The 19,792-nt window shown below is 41.3% G+C and overlaps 2 protein-coding genes and 1 long non-coding RNA gene across 6 annotated transcripts in view; 1 reads left to right on the plus strand and 2 right to left on the minus strand.

The window, feature by feature from the left end:
- On the minus strand, positions 1–12,530 carry LOC133509555 (E3 ubiquitin-protein ligase TRIM8-like). 2 transcript variants are annotated; one of them, XM_061836687.1, is made up of 7 exons: positions 12,291–12,530; positions 10,600–11,229; positions 2,741–2,836; positions 1,938–2,171; positions 1,212–1,243; positions 951–1,066; positions 1–868 (listed from the first exon to the last, which is right to left on the minus strand). In XM_061836687.1, exons 2-7 carry the CDS (start codon positions 11,191–11,193, stop codon positions 279–281), a joined length of 1,662 nt encoding a protein of 553 aa, XP_061692671.1. In that variant the 5' UTR covers positions 11,194–11,229; positions 12,291–12,530; the 3' UTR covers positions 1–278. The 2 variants fall into 2 exon arrangements, with proteins under 2 accessions (XP_061692671.1, XP_061692669.1); XM_061836685.1 differs by having other exon boundaries at positions 12,250–12,529.
- On the plus strand, positions 8,926–17,112 carry LOC133509557 (uncharacterized). The gene is made up of 3 exons (XR_009797380.1): positions 8,926–9,951; positions 13,291–13,433; positions 16,855–17,112. It is a non-coding gene; the product is annotated as an uncharacterized LOC133509557 (long non-coding RNA).
- sufu (suppressor of fused homolog (Drosophila)) overlaps positions 14,097–19,792 on the minus strand; it is a 14,607-nt gene continuing 8,911 nt past the window's right edge. For 2 of the 3 annotated variants that reach the window (XM_061836689.1, XM_061836690.1), the window contains exons 9-12: positions 18,445–18,579; positions 16,225–16,363; positions 15,422–15,490; positions 14,097–15,339 (exon numbers count right to left, since the gene is read on the minus strand). In XM_061836689.1, coding sequence (XP_061692673.1) covers positions 15,250–15,339; positions 15,422–15,490; positions 16,225–16,363; positions 18,445–18,579 — 433 coding nt within the window. In that variant the 3' untranslated portion in view covers positions 14,097–15,249. The remainder of the gene's footprint in view (positions 15,340–15,421; positions 15,491–16,224; positions 16,364–18,444; positions 18,580–19,792) is intronic. The other variant, XM_061836688.1, reaches the window with a different exon arrangement.

Consider the following 19,792-nt stretch of genomic DNA (forward strand, 5'->3'; position numbering starts at 1 on the left):
TGATTTTTACAGTTTATTAATGTGATGCATAAAATTATTAAAAACATAAACAGATGAACATTCCCATTCTACACATCGGTAAACTACAGCCACAATAATAAATATGTTAAATTATTAATTAGTGTGCAGTATCATCATTGGAAAAGCAGAATTGTTTAACCAGCTCTTATATTGGATCTCACCAGGTCGTGGATGCGTTACTAACAAGAGTCCACTGAATGTATTCTTAATCCAAAATAAACAAAAAAGGGAAGCCGGTGTTGATTTTTGCCATATTGTTATTTGGTTCCATAATGCTTGGTTGAAGACTGCCCGTACAGGCCAAAAATGTCAGGGCGTCCGGATGCCTGTGAGGCTTCCATCAGCCCCCTCATGGGTAAATGCTGCAGGGACTGGCTGCCAGGTATGGCGCCAAACTCTTGAGAGGTGATGGGGGTGAACGAGTCGTGTGTCGGGTAAAGGGGTCGACCACCTGCGGGCCTGGAGCACATCAAAACTTTCCTTCCTTCATACACACCCTGTTGGGACGCGCCACCGCCACGGAGATGTGGCGGGAAAATGGCCTCAGAGTGTTGGCCCACCACATGAGGGTCCGAACTGTCCAGGAAGCGACTGTGGCCTTGACTAGCGTGAGCGTTCTGTCCCAGCACATCAGAGGAGAACATGTTTGAGTTGCGCTGGCTGTGCTCCGTCAGGAGAGGCATTTTGTTGGTGTAGAGCAAAGCCGGAATATGCTGTGAAGTGGAGTTTTCAGTGGCGCTCTCCAGGAAAGCCATGCCATATTTCCTCTTGTTGGGTCCGGAGCGAGGGCCGACCGGGCTTAACTGTGTCTGGACTATCTCTAGGATAGACACCTCATTGATAGGTTCTGATAATGACAAAACAGGATTAAGCTATTTTGGACCAGACAGTAAGTTGAGCATTACAGAAATAAAGAAAATCCATCCTACCGTCCAGGATTTTGTGCAGATTCCGCTCCTGTGTTGAGAGGCTGGAGAAGAAATGATGAGCGCTGATTTGGCCCACTGAGAGTGGAGGCACAGAACTGCTCAGCTGCAAATTGGACCTGAAGCAATCGTTTAAGTTGAAATACACAATTTATTTTCAATGAATTCAAACAAATATTTTAGGTTTTACTCTTTTGCTGATGTGAAAACAAGTGTCACATCTATCTAGTGTGATTGAAACCAAATTGAAAATATCACGCTTACCGATCAGTTAGTAGTTGGTAAGGTTTTGTATTCTGGAAAGGAAAAACATGTCAATTTGATTGGAAAATCCGTTTTTATATTTCCAAGACAAATGTATGACTGCAACGTGAGCAGGCGTATACACTTAATAGCTGAAATATGTTCATATTTAAGTCGATGTGAAGCTTAATTATGATATGCAAACTAAAGATAAAGCTATGATGCCACAGGAAACAATATATTAGGATTTAATGAAATTTAAGAAAGCCATCAAAGGATACCTAAAGGAGACAATACCTGATTAGATATGATAAGCAAAGAAAATGAGATCTAGATAAAATCCCATATTAAATGATAGGATATGACAGTACAGGATAGCATACGATGCGATAAAACAATTCAAGATAAGATAGGAAGAGAGATATTACTATAGGACAGGGTGGTATACAATTAGATATGATAAGGGACGTAAAAGGCAAATTGAAGAATTGTAGATAACATTTTGTAACTAGAATTCAAATCAATATAAGAGCGATAGCTCCAGCATGGTCTAATATTTGTCATAACTCAAGAGGCTCATTTCTTCAAATCACATTGGCATTTCAAGTATCTACATAAATGAGATCAGATAAGGAAGACCAAGAGCCAAAGTTACATTCCTCATCTTTCAAGCGTGCTCAATCACGATCTTGCTTGTCTTTGTTTAATGCCAAGTGGTGGTTTAGATGGAGGAGGAAAGGAAAGAACCTTCATAAAGTTGATGTTGTCGGCTCTTTGAAAGAACGCTTGAACTGAGCTCAGGAGTTTTTCTGCCTGCTGGCGTCGCTCCACGAGCTGCAAAACCTGCTGGAAGTTTTTCATCTTGTACGAGCTGTACGCTCTCTCCAGCATCTGAATACTTTCACACTGTTTGACTTCCAATAAGCTGTGCATTCTCTGGTACTGGTCCCTGACTCTCTCCTTCAGGTCTGAAACTGCATCCTGTGGAGAGCAGAGTGTTTTGTTTTTTTTTTTTGTTTTTTTTTGGAGGCCATGCTGTAAGATGATAAAACAAGGCAGAGCTACTGAGTGGTGGAAGCCATTTGTTTTTGCAATTACCCCATCAATAGTATTGTGACCAACTATAAAATACAGTAGCGCAATGGAAAAACAAAACCGGTTGTATTTATAAAAACATTTGTTAGCTACCGTAACATTAGACGCAGTTTGAACTTTAACATGGGGCTTAAGAGTAGCAAAGAAATCTTTAAACCGATTAAAGCCTACTGCACATACAAATAATACCTCCATAAATATTTAAAAGCAGTTCTGATTAAATGCAAATGAGCATAGAGGTTAAATGCAACACTTACTGAATTACTGCATGTATGTAACAGAGGTAAAAATCAAGAAAATCTTATTTTTTATTCAAGATTAACAAGATTCTTACTCTCACAGTGACAACTAATTCGTTCTTGTCATTAGAACAAATGCCAGGAGCACACACTCGCACGCCAAAGTAAGGATGTTGACTACTGCGTCCCCGTAGGACCACATGCACCGTCGTGTACCTCCATCATCGTCCTGTCGGACTCCAGCTTGGTAATGCGCTCATCGATGTTCTGAACACGACCCTCCAGTCTGTCTTGCTGCCTCATTAGCGCGGCCTGGAGAAAGACGACCAACAGGAGATGAGATGATAAGATGGACAAATGCGTAATACAAGGAACTACAAACTAAAGCCCATCAACCTTTCCACGGTTTGCTGCTTTAGAACCACAAACTGGATTGTATTTTCATCAGCTATTTTGGGATTTCTTCATTTTGGATTCCTCTTGTTACACTAAACTGATAATGCAATAAGCAGACAGTAGTTTTAACCTCTACCCCTTCAGATATGTTTGGGGCAGCTTCCATTTGGGTAAGTCTCACATCAAGAAAACATGCCCAGATACAATAAATAATAGTATAAATACTGATTCCCTTTGAACATGAGAACCAAAAACGGGGACACTTACTGCAGCACATAAACCGTGTCACAGATTAAAGTGCAGAGTTGTAGATCATGGAAATTCCTTCCACAGTATTAAAGACTCTTTTAGTATGCAGCAACAGCATCTTAACTGATAATTAGCGTTCCAGTAGAATATTTGATTTGTTTCATGCCGTGTGTGTGTGGCAAGCTACCGTAGTCGGCTTATTTTGTTCCGTCCCGTTTGTGTGAATTTCCGCCAAATTTGTTCCACTTCTGCAAAATAGTCTCTTATCTTTAACTCTAATTTACATGACAGAAATTGTAACAACAACATTTTAAGCCCTCCTCCTAGTGGTATTAAATATACACAGTGGAAATGCAGTGTTTTGATACCGCTTTTCAATTTTGACAATGTAACCAACCTGAAAAGAACGAAACCGAACTGCCTGGCTTATGAGTCACATCGGAAACCGCCTCCGAAATCCCCAGTGGACAGAGGAAGCAACTGCTGGCAGGCACAACAGCAAACATTCATCTATGAGAACACTGACAACTGCACAAATCCACCTGACCCCAGCTGTCCACTGTTGGGAACCGTCCCACTTCCTGTGTGTGGAGTATAGAGTCTCCCACAGGGCTTGAAGAACTAAATAGAATTCTTCTCTGTTTCGTGCTGCAGATGGAAATCAATGTACAGTCTCGGGCTGATTGATGACAGAGAGCAAGGGGGCACTCTTTAATGAGCTTGCTAGTGCATGGAAAAGCCACTTGTGCACAAAGTATAAGAGAGGGCAACAAAGCCTGCTGGATTATCTAATGTGCATGTGGGGGAGGAGACGCTCCCTAGCCCCGCTCTGCTTTTTCCTCTCGCTCGCCACATGCATCGCTTCCGTCATTGTTGTTTGCATTGGCCTCCGCAGCAGCGACCTCCTGTTACGTCTGTGTGCTGACGGCCGGGGTCCGAGGGAAAGTGCTGAATGAAAGTGAGATGCACAAAAAGGAAGCAAGAAAGAGAACATTTGGAGCAAAAAAACAACAACAACAAAAAAGAGAGAGAATGAGGACATTCCTGCGGTTTCCAGCGAACCTTGTATCACAGCAACCGGCCTCTTCAGCTGCCTACAACAAGCCACTAGACGACTACAACAACACTGCAACTCATCTCACTGATGACGAGTGCTTTGAGTGCACCAAGGAGACTGCATTCACAAGTCTTTCATTATTTGAAATAAATTGCAGTTTGACAAACGGGACTCGGGGAGCGCTTCTCTCCGAGACAACTTGCCACAACATGTGCATGTACCTGCACAATCTAATGACCCCATCTAAAATTCTGTTGAAATATAATTATTACAGCGGTTCTTGGGTCGCAGTGTTTTGAGTATGCTTATAAAACAGATGTGATTAGGTAGTAGTAATTAGTAACTGGCGAGAGAGAGAAATCGTACTCGATTTAAAAAAACAAAAAAAACACCTAGCTACTTTTATTAAAAAAAAAAAAAAATGGAAACAACCACACAGGCTTTATTAAATACCCTTTCACTAGTGAAAATAATCCAATGCAAATATTCAGTGAAGCTCTTTCTATTCACGCCATCTGCAGTAATTTGTTGAAAAACTTTGTGATCGTTCTGTAATGCACTAGGATGCCACAATGGAGGCAAAGCCCCGGCTAATAGGAAATTAGTAATTGGTATCAGGAAAAATCAGTGGTGCATTGAGATATGAGTGATATAATATACAAGTTGTTAATTGGACATTTTTTCCCTTTCGGAAACTCTAGATAAAAGCACTGTATGGTGGCAGTGTAGTTAGTTCAACTCACTTCAGAGTAAGCAGCAGTTTGGCAAATATTTAACAGTTTATTAAAAAAAAAAACTCAAAGCTGTTTAATGCCACTTCCAACTGAGGTTTACTGACTAATCATAAAACGAAAACAACTTGGGAGAGTCCACTTAACTGAAAGGGGAATTCTGGTGGTTTGCACTAACAATGTATCCAATAGATCATGCAATATGTACTCTATCTTGACAATGTGATGTTAAATCCTCTCTCATTTATAATTGTATGTTGAGAAGATTTTTATCGACAATTCTGAATTTTCAGGCGGGCTGCCATTTTCGCGAATCACATGACCTACGTGGGCGGATGTGACGTGTTGCGTGCTGTTCCAAACGCACTATTACATGGGACACCATTATGCCCAGTGCTGATTTCTCGGATTTGTCCTCATCTGATGAAGAAATAGCAGTATCGGTTGAGCGGGAAGACGGAGGAATACTTCCATACAGATTTGAACCTGTGGCTGAAAATAATGCCGCGGAGCCGTGAAATGAGCACCACCGAGCGGCGGAGCCGTGAGCTGAGCGACGCCGAGCCCCGGAGCTCGCTTGGCCGGGGAGTGAGCTCCGGGGCTCGCCGGGGAGCGAGCTCCACTGCTCGGCTGTAAGTAATGTTGAATATTCGGATGGTTCTTCAGGCGGAATGACGTGGAGTCTGACGAGCTCGCTCCCTGGCCAAGCGAGCTCCGGGGCTCGATTGACGGAGCTGCGAGCTCACTCCCCAGCGAGGCCCAGAGCTCCCTCCTCAGCCAAGTGAGCTCGTCATACTCCGCGTCATTCTGCCCGAAGAACCATCCGAATATTCAACATTATTTAAAGCCACAGGTTCAAATCTGTATGGAAGTATTCCTCTGTCTTCCCGATCAACCAATATTGCTATTTCTTCATTAGATGAGGATAAATCTGAGAAATCAGGACTGTGTATAATGGTGTCCCATGTAATCGAGCATGTGAAACGGCACGTAACGCGTCACTCCGCCCATGCAGGTCATGTGACTCACGAAAATTGCAGGGCTCCTGAAAATTCGTAATTGTCGAAAAAAATCTTCTCAAAATACGATTAAATGAGAGAGGATTTAACATCACATTGTCAAAATAGAGTACATATTACATGACCTTATTGGACACATTGTTAATGTAAACTACCGTAATTCCCCTTTTAATGCTTACACCCAATGCAAAACACCCTTGAAATGCTAACGTTTAGCATTGATAGTGACTGTTTTAGAAGCTACAGATATTTAAACACAAACGATGGAGCAGCGAAAGTGGACGTAATATAATATATGGAACAATATATTTTTATCCTCCTTGAAAGACAACTACATTACAGCTTCTTACTGAGTCATTTACAGTAATAGAAGTACTATTATTGTTTTTGGTTTGTCTGTGTGAGTGTATTATACTGCCTGTCAATGGCCAATGCAAGTACACCACAAGGAGCAGCACAATGTATTACATTGCAGTATTAATTCCTGGTCCGGAATTTCTTTACTTTTTATTTCATTCTCTTATTAAGCTAGTTTTTTTTTTTAAGTACTATATTATATGCATGTACAGTGGAGGTTCCAGGGGAGGGCGAGCGGGAGTCACTGGTCCCCCGAGTTGTTTGACATTCTAGGGAAGTTTTGTTGTGCCTATACTATGTACAGAATCATAGAGGTAACTGAGTGTGATCTTGCAATGACTCCATCATGAGGCGTTTGAATCACCAAATGGAAACAGCTTTTCGGCACATCTTCCTGTTTCCTACAGTTCCCTTTTGGCTGCTATTGTGCTTGAAAATGGAGCACAAGGGCCAGTCTCTGGTTGCTGATCCTCTCCAAAACAGTGTGAAAGCCTACCTTTATCAAGATTAAATCCAACAATTGTCACTTTCCCCACTGTCCTATTAAAGCATCTGCGCAGCCACCGGTTGCCAGGAAGCTCATGTTAAAATGCAGAGCCTCTGGGTCAATGAACAGAGAGCCTCTTTCACAATCAACAGACAGCTGATGTCAACCCACAGACTGATTCATTGCCACGCACATGCAAGATACAGGAAAAAAAAAAACGTTTCCTGCTGAGAAAAGTAAGGTGAGGTTGCGTGGGAGGACTCCTCCTCCATCTGTCCCTGGAATGACATTAGTCTTTTATTACTCTGCCTTTCTACGATCTGGCCACTCTCAAAGTCTCCTTTGAGAGCCACTGAGCCAAAGATAACCAAAGATATGAACACAGTCACGTTGGTATTTCCATCTTTGTTTATCCCAAAAGCAACAAGACAGCTGCCAAGGGAATTTGAAAGATTCTCTACCAAAATAGACCACACCTCCCTCTAGGACCGGGGTGGGGAACCATTTTCCTATCAGGGGCCATTTCAGTTTTTCCCCTAACAACTCCTCTTGGGTCTCATTTGTTTTTAGAATTGCATAGTAGGGCAGATCAAATGCTCTGGCGGCCTGAATATGGCCCAGGGGCCGGAGGTTTTCCACCCTCCTCTTGGAGGGCTTCTTCACATGGATCCACTCCGGATACTTTATTAAATAACGCTGCAACCAAAATTTCAAACTTTTTGTAGCATGTGACAATATCTGTGTGGTGTGGACAGTGCTAATGTGGGAAGAGCCGGGAGCAGTGAATCCTGGATGGATCTGTTTACCGTTTGGAAGTTACAGCTGTGAGAGAATAGATGCTGTCCGTGTGTATATGTGTGTGTGTGTACGCATGCATGCATGTGTGGTGAGCAGCTGTGGAAAGGGCTGAACAGACATCTTTTGTCCCAATAATAGCTCTCCACCAGAGCCACAATTTGCACCAAAAAAACATCTGATTTAGAACTTTGTCAACCTTATGTGAACCTTCGACTTTCTCTTTAGGAACGGGGAAATTTATACCAGCCCGTACATGGGTCAGATACTAAAACCAACCTGATTTTAAAGACTTATGCCATTTTGGGCTTGTAGGCTATTAAAAAATAATAATAATAATTCAAGCCATGGTATATACCTTTTTACAGTTTCTCTAGACCTCTCATATTGTAAAGGGTCCCAATTGTCGGAGTGCAAGTGTTACTTTTTGAACGGGTGACTGGGCGGAACAAATAAGCTGCATAGCGTCCTGGAAAACAACATTGCGGAGTGATCGCATCAGAATCTACTGGAATGTCCTTTGAGAGGCCGGCTCCGCCTAATCTAACATCTTTAAACCTGGACAGAAAACTTGGGTTTAACAGGAGTCCACACTTTCTGCCCATCGTTTTTTTACTTTGGAAGGTACTTTTGTTTTTATTCGTATCAAAGTTCAAATCGCCCAAGCAGTTAAATGCTCGTTTGTGAACAACAGCATGTTTGGACTGAGGTAATTACAGTTATTTGAGAATTAAAAATGGGAGGAGTTTGTCTCAGGTGGATGACGCACCAGTTGACTGAGGCTTGTGTCTGTCTTTAAAGGAATGCATATTACATGTGGAAACACTACAGTTAGTGTCATAGCTTTCTATGTGTCACCCCTGTCACGGCCAGGCTCACAGCACTGGACTTCTGAAGGACTTCTTGTTAATTATGATGATGTGACGAACCCGGAATGATGCTTCGGTGGTGGCTTTCGCTGTTCAACTATATTGTGTGAAAAGTGACTGCTGTGCGGCCAATTAGGATTTTAGTTTGGTCACTTTTCTCATTCTCAGCTTGCTTTCCGGCGGAATGTCAGTGTCGTATTTTCCATAAACAGTTCGAAAATGGCCCTCCACATCTCACGACACTAGCGGATGAGGCAAAAGCACTTTGAAAATGAAAATGACATTGTGGAAAAAAAAGTCCCCCCCCCACATTCTGAATGAAAGTGATACATTTTTGTCTTTTTAACTCATCCATACTCAAGTTTGATAAGATTTCTTAAGCGAGGGCTTAACATACGGGGGGAACTCACTGACTGCTCGAGTCGTCGATCGCGATCGACGAATTGAGCACCCTTGATGAAGACAAATAATGTAACGATACTCACAGTATATATTCTTCATCCACAAAAGAAAAATGACAGCTATTAGAGCACTTTACTGAGTCACAGTAGCAGTACTGTAGAAGAAACACTATTCTAAGTTTGTGTCTGCATGACTGTAGTATTCTGCCTCCTGATGGTCTCATCAGAAGGAGCAGTATAAAGAATTGGATTGCAGCAGTAAATCCTGATAGGCAGATTATGGGATGCGTCGTATTCTATTCAATTGTATCTCATTTTTATTTCTACGCTAGTCAGTCAAAATAGTACTTCATGTAAATCCGGTCCTTGGTGCGTTGAGGCACTGGTGGTTGAGACTCTTTTGATTAACTGCATGTGCATTAACTAGCGAAGAAGCTTGCAAACTCCTCCGTCCATCTTGGCCTTAAACAGCGGCTAAAATGAGTGTTTAAGACACCATTTTCCCGCACTGAATATACTTTGAAAGGCGCTATTGACCTGAACATTTGAACAGATGTTAGAACCAGCCCAAGTAATCCCTATGTAAAGGAGAGGAAATAAAACCAGAAATGATGTTCTGTAAAAATGTGAAAAGACATGGGGGGGAAAGTATTGTATAAAGGGAGGTGCAAAAATGCATGGAAAGCCAAGACAACACCTAAAATCTAACTATTACCAAATGGCGATCCAGCCCCTTGTTAGTGAAAATGAACATCAGCTGGTTCGGTCTTAAGTGATGGCCTACAAAAAGGTCTCAATGCAAATGTGTGAGTCCAGGCACATCTCATGATGGGTCGGAGCAAAGAGCCGTCTCAAAACTGTTGTCAAACATAACGATGGCACTGGCTTCAGGTTATGATGCTTCGGTGAAAAGCCAATCATACCACTATAAATTTGCCTCAATCAGGTGTTCCTCGCAGGATTTCCGACAAAGGAGTGCAAATAATAATCAGAAGAGTTGTCCAAGAGCCAAGCCACCTGTGGAGGGCTTCAAAAAGACCTGGAACGAGCAGGTACAAGGAAAACTGTGAGTAATGCACTCCACCGCGAATGGCCTGTATGCGCGCTGGGCGAGGGGCGAATCTCAAAGTTCATTTAAAGTTTGCTGAACAACATTCGGAAAAGGCAGTTCAATATTGGGAGAATATAGTCTTGTCTGATGAGAAAGAAATTGAACTGTTTGGATCTGATAATGCGTACTACCTTTGGAAGAGAAATGCCACGGCACATCACCCTCAAAACATCATCACAAACAAAAACAGGAGGGGTCTTGAAGGTGACATTGCAAACAAAGACTTTTTGCACAAAGTACTTAATAAATACCAGTTGGCACGTGCAATCCTTTTTTCCCCCCTTATTTTACATTTTTACTCAAAACTTAATTTCTGATCTTATTTGTTGATCTTTCATTGGATGAATGGATTACTTTGTGTTGTTCCCATCATCTGTTAACACGTTCATATTTATATTGCCTTTGTAAATACATTTAGTAATTTTTAAAAAAGGTCATGTGTTTAAAATACTTGTTTCCGTCGCTGTATGACATCCTATCCAAATAGCATCTTTGTATATAATCTTGACGCTCATCACTTCTGATGGACGCGGAACACTTCAAGCCTCGGCTAATGCAAAAGTTATGGGCGGCATGACCGAGGGTTGCACGCATGTTGTTTACCTGCATGTGCGTGCGCTGCGTGTCCACGTCGCAGACCGTGTGCCTTTGGGCGCTGCAATGGGAGATGCAGCAGAAGGGACACAAAGCCATCTGCTCCTCCTCGCAGTGAAGCAGCCTATATTCGTCGTGGCTGGGACACGTCCAGGCGCTCAGTTCCTCGGCATCCACCAGCAGGTGACCGGGCGCCACGCTCGGCTGCTGCAAGTGCGTGTGCACGTGTATCTGGCAGCAGGGCTCCTTGCAGCGCAGGCACACCTTCCTGACGGGCAGCGGCGGGCCCCGTCTGCACAAAACGCAGTGCAGTGCCGCCGGGGACTTCTCGGAGTCCAACACGTTGAACCTCTTGACGATGTTGGCCAGTTTGAAGTTCTTCTCCAGTAACGGCTTCTGTTCGTACTCGTGGTTGCATTCAGGGCAGCGAACCCCTGTGCCGTTGTCTTTGGCCCACGCCTCTGAGATGCAATTTTTGCAGAAGTTGTGTTTGCACGGCAGCTGGATTGGCTCCTCGAACACATTCAGGCAGATAGGACACAGAAGCTCCTCCTCGAAACAGTTCCTCCAACTTGCATCCATGGCTGGAACTGCTCCAAACATTGATGGCGAGTAGAGTAAATTCCGTGGAATACCTCGCTGTTAAAAACAGTACAAATCATCTTATGTGAAACATGGAAAAAAAAAACTTGAAACATTTAAATTGCCTTGATCTCCAGATATAGCGACTCGGTACAATAGAATCTCAATAGATTACAGTACTTCAAATTTAAAGGGTTGATGATAAACTACTGTCAGTAACTTTAAATGTGATTGGTCAAACAATGCATGGAACATACAATTAAAAAAAAAAAAACCTTTTAAAATACTGGACATTTAAAGAGTGGGTGGTAAGAAACTAGAAAATAATTAATTTCCTGGCTAGAACAGTACTTCGTACTGGAATATGTCACAGTGCCATTCCAGTTTCTTTTTGTTGGTTGTTGCTTTTAATTACAGTATACCCATTATATAGTCCCTCAGTTGGAAGAATGTCAGTATGTTCCAGAAGTTCAGAGTTAAAGCGTTGATGGTAAGGAACTCGCCAGTCAACCGACACTGGAATGTCAATTATCTTCCAGTATTTCAGATTTAAAGAGTAAGTGAACTTAGCAGTGGAGCCCAAAAAGACATCCAATAGAATGTCCATACATTACAAGTAAACTTAAATTTATGGTAAAATAAGAAACTATATATATGTAATGCAAAATAGAGCAGAATTAAAAAATGAAAAGTTGCTGTCGTACCAATTGAAAGGGTGTATGAACGACAATAACTTATCCACGTTATAGGAGAATAAAACAGAATTCAGTGGTCATGTTTTAGAAGGTAGCTGAATGTGGAAAGTATTTTCAGAGCTATGAATACGAATCAAAGTATTTAAAATAAAAAATGAATTCGAGAACTACGAACATTGAATTGATGACGTCTTTTGTTGGTCAAGTGTCATTGAGCAACCCAAGCAGTTGCTTGTCCAAAAAGGTTGGGCGAAAGTGTCAATTTGCTTTCAAGGAGAAATGACATTGGCGTTTTTATTTATTACCGGAACGCCACATCTTGGCTTCCCCTCGGCGAACATCAGTGTTGCAATTGTGCTCGATAAAAGCAAAAGGGACGTACCAACTATCGGCTTTCCATGTCCTCCGCACGCTCCAGCTCACCTTCTCGGCTTCTACGTTGTCCAAGCCCCCGCGAAGAGAGCCCAGCTCGCCGCGACCAAACAAGCACCAGCCAGCCTCTATCTTTTGTTTTATGTTTTTTTTTTTTTTCTTTTTGTGTGTGTGTGTGTGTGTGTGTGTGTGTGTAAACGACACCCGTTGCTTTCCTGTGGGATCCTGTAACTGTTGCGTTGTATCGTCAACTAACCATCAAAGAACACCAAACCCAGATGAGGAGGGTGGGTGGGGGGGGGGGGGGGGAGAGAGGAAGGAGTCGTAATCGGAGCTCCGTGCGCGGACCTGCCCCTCTCGCTAATGTGACCCGTCAGAGTTGATACATTACACGGGGAGGGGAGGAGAAGGGAGGAGCCTCGGAGGAGGGCGGGCGCAGAGGCCGGCAGGCTGGGAGTCTGCAGCAATTACTTTTATGAGCTGAGGCCCCCTGGGGCCCGTGAAATATTGACGACAAATTTTAGAAGCGCAACATAATGCTTGTAAAATGTGTAAATCGCAGAGATAATAGAAGCTGCTCGTATATTTGAAAATTAGTAATCATTGTCACACACCCCCAGTGTCCTGAAAGATTTTGCAACCACCAATAATATTTCAAAGTTGAATTTATAGTATCCATAATTAAAATCCCCCCCTGCCCCTCCCCGGACACAATAGGCATGTAAGGGAAACAATGTTACCTGTCTCTGCTGGAGGTGAAGTTGCAACAAGGTTTCACTTTCGTGATGATGTCAGGTATTTTGAGTCATTTTCATTAAAATTCCATCTAACATCCACCGTAATAGCCTGGCTGACTTAATTAAATCTGTAAAGTCTGTGGTCTCCCACCCTTGTTAGTTTGAACAAAAGTAGAATGCATAAACTGCAGGCAAGTTTAACATAATTCCATTAATTACACTTTTTATGCTGATTAAAACTAAAATGGTTATGCTGATTCCAAAATTAAAGTCAGTTTTTATCCCTAAATATCTTTTTTTTTCTCTCTCTACAGTTTATATATCCCCCATATACGCAAAATGCCAATGATCAGATGGAGTAAGATTCCCCATCTGATTGGGATTGGATTTATCGACAGCTACGTGGCAATTTATGTTGTCAAAATGTGCAGTGAGAGGTGTGTGCAACTTCCAATAGGTCAGTACCATCAATATCTGCATACAGAAAGCTAGCATCGTAGGAATTAAGAGGATTTGTGCCATATTTTTTGTAAAATGTAATTGTTAAATATTAGTCATGCCTGTTTTTCATCTTTCAATGTCAATATTTGAAAAGTTTTATTAAGGAAGCACATCTATGTACAGTACTGTATTTTCCAAGAAAACAGGGATGGATCTATAATTCAAAAACTTCACATGATCGAGAAAAACTGAGATCAGTTTTGATTCTGTACCTGAAAATTAGTAACAGAAATTGTGTTCCATGGAAATTCTTCATTCATTTGGGTCACAAGGGTGGAAGAGCACATAGAAGCAGTCATTCTCACTCCCATTCACAGCTATGGTCAATTTAGTCTCTAATTAACTGAATATGCATATTTTTATAGGTCATCAGTGTACTGACCCATTAAAAAAAGCATGAGAACATGCAAAGCCTGAAATTATAATTGAATCTGTGAACCTCAGAACTGTTCTGTGAGGCATCCATGCTAACTGGTGGAATGTTGGGTCTACTGATCTGATCGACTAAGATTAGACCCTAAATTAAACTTTATTTCGGCCAATTAGAAAAGACTCATGCCTAATATTTTAGCAAGCATATGAATAAATCACACTCAAATAGTGCTCATTCTTTAACATGTGCTTTAATGTATGTATATTTGAATCAGGCAAAAATATCAGATGCGTGTTTATTAGTGTTCCATCTTTATTTGTGTAAATACCTACACTGCATTTGGGATTATAATTGGCAAATTCAGTCAAATAAAATGGCAAACAGCAAAACAAATATTGAAATTTATCTCTTTAAAAATGTCATGAAATACAGTATAGTAGAACAGCACAGATTCTAAAAAGACAATGTAGTAAAATTAGTCTTTTCAGTTTTGATGTTTTTGAGATTAAAATCCAAGATGTATAATGTTGCTGTAACAATGTCAACATTATGTGTCTGTGTGTGTGGTCCTTTTCAACTTGAGGCACTGAGGACTTTAGCTGTAATTCAGTGTCAAACTGCTGGTAAAAACAACACCCAAAACTAATTTTTCATCTCCACAGACGATAACAAGTTTGCCATCTTAAAACACTAAAACAGACAAGTTATAACATAAGTCAACGGAGACATTATAAACCGAACGATGTAACAAGATGAGAAACCTATGGCCATAAACATTTTGATCTGGCGCAAGGCTCAAAACACAACCTCAGAGGAAATGCTTATATTTTGTACATTTAGTACGGTCCTAGGAAGACTTTTACAAAAAGAGGAAAAATGGCCCCTGATAGGAAAAACGTTCTCCATCCATCTGATACATAATCTTGGCCCAGAGGTATGTATCTGCAGCATTCGTCAGATGTACAAGAAAAGAGTTGAAAAGTCGGCTTATGCCACCGAGTCAAAAGCATTGGCAGTGAATGACAGACATTACTTTGGCATCATAACAGGAAAAATGTCCAGCATTTGTTAAATGTACACAAGGCAAGATATATAAAAAAAACAAAAAACATTTTTGAAATGGATCAGTAGCTGAGTTTTTTTTTTTTCTTCCCTCTTTTCTTTAATGTGTCCACTGGAATAAATAGAACGCAAGTTATTGCTTGTGACATGATGACGACTGCATGCGCTAGCGACATTTCTAATTTGGATCTAAAACGGAGCGGCCCAGATCGTCTGATAGTCTTTCGGACTTCAGTTTTCTTTAGCGAGGACGCCTCAATGTCAAAGTGTCATCTGAACATGTGGATGTGCACGTTTTGACATTGCATTTTTTTTGTAGTGATTAAACGTCTCTGCCTCATTGCAAAGGGTTATCAAACACAGAGTCTGCTAGGATGGAGATCTTCAGCTTCTTCTCTGGCCAACTGTACTCCTTTGGTAATTTTGTCTATTAGAAGAGGAAAAGTGGGCCAAGTCAGTCAGAACAAAACCGAGGGCGAAAAGGGTAGAAGTTGGTGAAATGTACTCACATCCTCACGGGTATTAAGATCGTGTAAATCCCCAAGCATCTGATCCACAAACTCTTCAGTCAACAATATCTAAACGGGGAGAACAGAAACTCATTCATTAAACATACATGGATACACACAAAGGACTTCTACTGAAACGCTAATCCTGATGAGGGTAAGAAAAAAATATATCAAAATGATTGGGAATGGCATTATCTATTCTAGACATAAAATACCATAGTTTATAAAAACATAGTAATGTATTTACCGTAATTTCCGGACGATAAACTGCGACTTTTTTTCACACTCTTTCAAACCTGCGGCTAATTTGTGCATTTTTTCTAATGGCTGCAAGAGGGCACTCGAGGGGAAAAGGTAAGTGAGACCGGTGGAATGTATGTGCCGAGGAAGTGACTTTTACCGTATGTTTTTTTTTTTTTTTTTTTCCCAAACCGGCCCTGTTAGCGCTGTGCTTGCGTGTTGCTGCTGTGTTACAGCCGCGTCACAGGCACTGTTTGGAAAGAAAAGATAAGGTAGATTATTAAAACTTTGAAAACTCTGTGTACCGTCTTTGTAAATATCTCATGTTTCAATGTGGAGACATGCAGCTTTTAAATCAGGCGCGGCTCGTGTATGTACAAAATGCTTTTTCCTTTAAAAATGTAGTAGGTGAGGCTTATAATCAGGTATGCTCTATAGTCCGGAAATTACGGTATATAGAATTAAACATCTATGATTTTTGTCACATTGTCTGTATCCAGGCGCCTCGAAAGGTGCTGCCGTCTATTAACGCGTAATTGAGGAAAAACAATGTGTGCGTGTACCTGAAGCCAGGGCCCATGTGCTGCATATGGATGCTCCTCAGTAGCAAAGGCTCCTTCCACCCCCGTTGACACAAACGTTATGGCCGTGTCACCATTGATACTTTTGAAAGTAAAATGTCTGCCGTGCAGCAAGCGGCCCCTGCAAGACATTCAATCAAATTGTGTGATGCCACTCAGGAAGCAGTGTGAACTTTCTCAGCCTAACTGCAGGCATGGGAAGGCCTAAGAGCAAACCTGAAAGCTTACATTTCTACCTTGTTAGCTAACTATTTGTTTAATGACAGTACGCACGTCATCGAGCGCCGCACAACAAACTTTTTTTCCATCTTCTCGCGCGGCATTAAATGGGACAAGTGTGAATACACGATGCTCTACTGCAGATTTTAATATGAATCATATTTCAATTTTGTTACTATGTAGGAGGGCCGTGATATAAAATCAGTTTTTTCCCTTCACAAAAAATCCAATTTTAATCAATTCTGTCCCCTTCACCTTTCAGAATAATCAAAAGATAATGAAGTTTTGCCTTTGTTTCCCCATTCCTGATTTATCTGTCCCGGTAGCCCTGAAGGTTTTTCCTCCAGTAACACCTTTGACAGAAATACATATTTATTTTCTTCTTCTAAACAGGCATGTAAACTGGATCCTTTTTTTATGTAAAACCATTCACCGTAAGGAAATAAGCCAACAAACTGCATGGCTCGCCTGGTCCTCGTCTGTCATCGACGAATAACGCCGCACCCCCTCCAGCTCTCACGCGGTCTTTTCTCATGTGGAGTTGTACAGGAAAGGCAAGGATGGCCTTGCCAAAATATTTGCTTATTGGGAGCACATGCCGGGGATATAAAACCTTCCATTATATCAATAAATCACTGCTTTTCTGATTGATGAATTAGCACTATGCGTCTGAAAAAGGCATCCTGACCCCCCTGGCCCAACCAACCAACCAACCAACCAACCAAATAAATAAATAAATTGAATTAATTACTCGGGACAACTTTGTAGTTTACATAAATACCTGATACAATAGAATCTCTACATTGAAATGCTTATACAGGGCCAACAAATCAAGTCTTTTGATGGTGACTGTTTGACAGTGTGGATTGTTTTCCCATGGGGAAAAAAATATTTTTAAGGTTAAGTGTCATCCCTATAAACATTCTAAAATAGATTTTGAAATGAAAAATACATAGAACATTTTTCACTTCAATGTCCATACGAAAAAATAAATATGAGCGGAGAGCGCGTCATCCATGCGTCGCCAAGTGGTCACCATATTGGCTGTATCTACTGTCCGTGACGTCACCCTGGACATCCGCCATTGAAAACACGCTGTGGCCCCTACTATAGGAGACGAACACGCCCCTTCAGACACGCAAGTTCTTTTCAAAGAAAACATCTCACAATGGAGTGAAGTGTCCGGAGCAATATTACGATATGGTTTTGAGCCATATTTAGATGATATCCGGCTTACTTCTATCAACAGACTCCCAGACAGTATGTACGAGCCAGCCCAGCGGAAGCCATGCTCGTCCGCAAGGCACGACACGGAAGCCTTCGCCGGCAAGCCCGACACGGAAGCAGTCTGACGTGCACATACACACATTTAGCACCTCTGTCATACGTACGGGGATTTTTTTGTTACGTTATGAGAGATGGATTATGTGGACCCCGCCAAACTATTATTATTATTTTTTTTTAGTAGCTGTATACACACCTACCTGTCATTTGGAACCCACGAAGCTCTCGTCCTTTGCACCCGTGCAATCTATTTTTCACGACGAAACCGCGTTGCTTAGAAACCTATGAAGGGTAAATCGATCCTCCCGAGTGTTCAAGTAATATCCAACAATGCAACAAGCTGGCATTTTAGCTAACGCGAAGGATCAACGAGCTACCTTCCCGCAGGTAAAACTAAGAGAAACAAACGAGTTCGCTTGAGGGTGCTACTGCCCTGCACGTCACTTCCTTCTTCTTGTCGAAAACAAATCCCTCGAGAGGATTTTCCTGGTGAGAGTTACAAAAAGCCCTATACGTCAAAATCAAAAATGTTTTGTGGTGAAAAAAGGCATGGGTCCATACCGGCTGCCGTTTTTTTTCATTCATAACATACTAAAAATCATCCATTTCATGACACTTGACCTTTAAATGAGAACCCACATTGGATGTTGACCAGTATCTTAATACCAATTGTATTGCAAGCAGGTAAATGCCAGGTACCGTAAGCAGAGAGGAAGCAGCGTGCCAGACTCTTGGTTAAATTTCAAATGGACACTTTCCAACTGTCGCGTTCGAACTAACTCGTGGGGAACAATGGCTGTTGAAGTCTCGCTCTCCAAACTGTCCTTTCGGCTTCTGAGAACACACAAACACGACACAAAAAAGGGAAATATGAGTGAGGAAGTGTGATGTGCTTTAATAAACAGTGAGGAAGTTGCAAAAACAACAGGTTTGCAGGAAATGTTCCCGTGTTACTGGGAATGTCCATACAACAGTTTGATGAAATTTCCTGTAAGTAAGAAGCAATGAAACACAGTTGTGTCAAGATTCATTTTTTCAGTCACCACGCCTGTCACTCAAAACGTCTGAAATCATCTTTGCACACTGGAAAAAGAAATTCTCTTCATCTGTTCTAAACCCTTCACCCCCACAAAAACAATTGTGATTCAAAATTATCATACGGTATTGTACTTTAAAAACGTACAGAAATAACTAAACGGAATGTAAAAAAAAAAAAAAAAAAAAAAAAAAAAAAACACCTTCTGCTGTTTCAGATTTTTATCCCTATCAATCGTTTTCACTTCCAGTCCAATACCAATAATCCAACCTTGAGGTTTGGCCTTGATCGGTCCGATGCAATTCAAGCAATAATCAGACATAATTCCCTCATTTTGGAGTATGAAAGGTTAGATAAGACTTTCTAAAGTGATATTATTCAGATAACAATAATAAGCAACAGTATTGTTTTATTGTGGTAAAATTTTGATGTTTAGATCCCCCCCCATTGGATCTCAAAGATCAGATCGGGGCAACGCGTAGTTGCCGCACATTTTGTTAAACTGCGTTTTTAAAAGTTTCTACGTTCTACAACACTGATGCAACATTCCTTAGGCCAGTGATTTTCAACCTTTATTGAGCAAAGGCAGATATCTTAAATTTGAAAAATCTCTCAGCACACCAACAAACAAAAATGTCACAAAGTGGACAGGCAAGTTAATTACAGTATAAACGTTTTGCCATCGCATTGAAGAGAATGTATTTGTTCTGGCATAGATAGATGAGCAAAGATACATATTTTGCCCATTATGTGAAATATAATTTCCCGTGGCACACTACAAGATGTTTATCAGTATTATGTTTTACAAAGGATATGGCACAAATCCTCTAAATATGCTAACGTTCTCGTTGCAGATATTGCTTGTACTGACCTATTGGGAGCCACACACACCTCATTTATGACTGCAAAACAAGTTGCCACGTGGCTTTAATCACCTAGCAAGTCTGACTTTAGCTAACGAGTGGAATTTTGCTTATTTATACGGTAAACTTGACATCCTAGAAAAAAAAT

Source organism: Syngnathoides biaculeatus, chromosome 12 (genome assembly GCF_019802595.1).
Source record: "Syngnathoides biaculeatus isolate LvHL_M chromosome 12, ASM1980259v1, whole genome shotgun sequence".
Taxonomy (NCBI): Eukaryota; Metazoa; Chordata; class Actinopteri; order Syngnathiformes; family Syngnathidae; genus Syngnathoides; species Syngnathoides biaculeatus.

Excerpts from the sequence above, each read along its gene's own strand:
- LOC133509555 (XM_061836687.1), bottom strand. The coding sequence starts at position 11,193 with ATGTTTGGAGCAGTTCCAGCCATGGATGCAAGTTGGAGGAACTGTTTC. Across the intron at positions 1,244-1,937 it reads ACAACATCAACTTTATGAAG|AATACAAAACCTTACCAACT; the intron begins GTTCTTTCCTTT and ends TTTCCTTTCCAG. Across the intron at positions 1,067-1,211 it reads TACCAACTACTAACTGATCG|GTCCAATTTGCAGCTGAGCA; the intron begins GTAAGCGTGATA and ends CGATTGCTTCAG.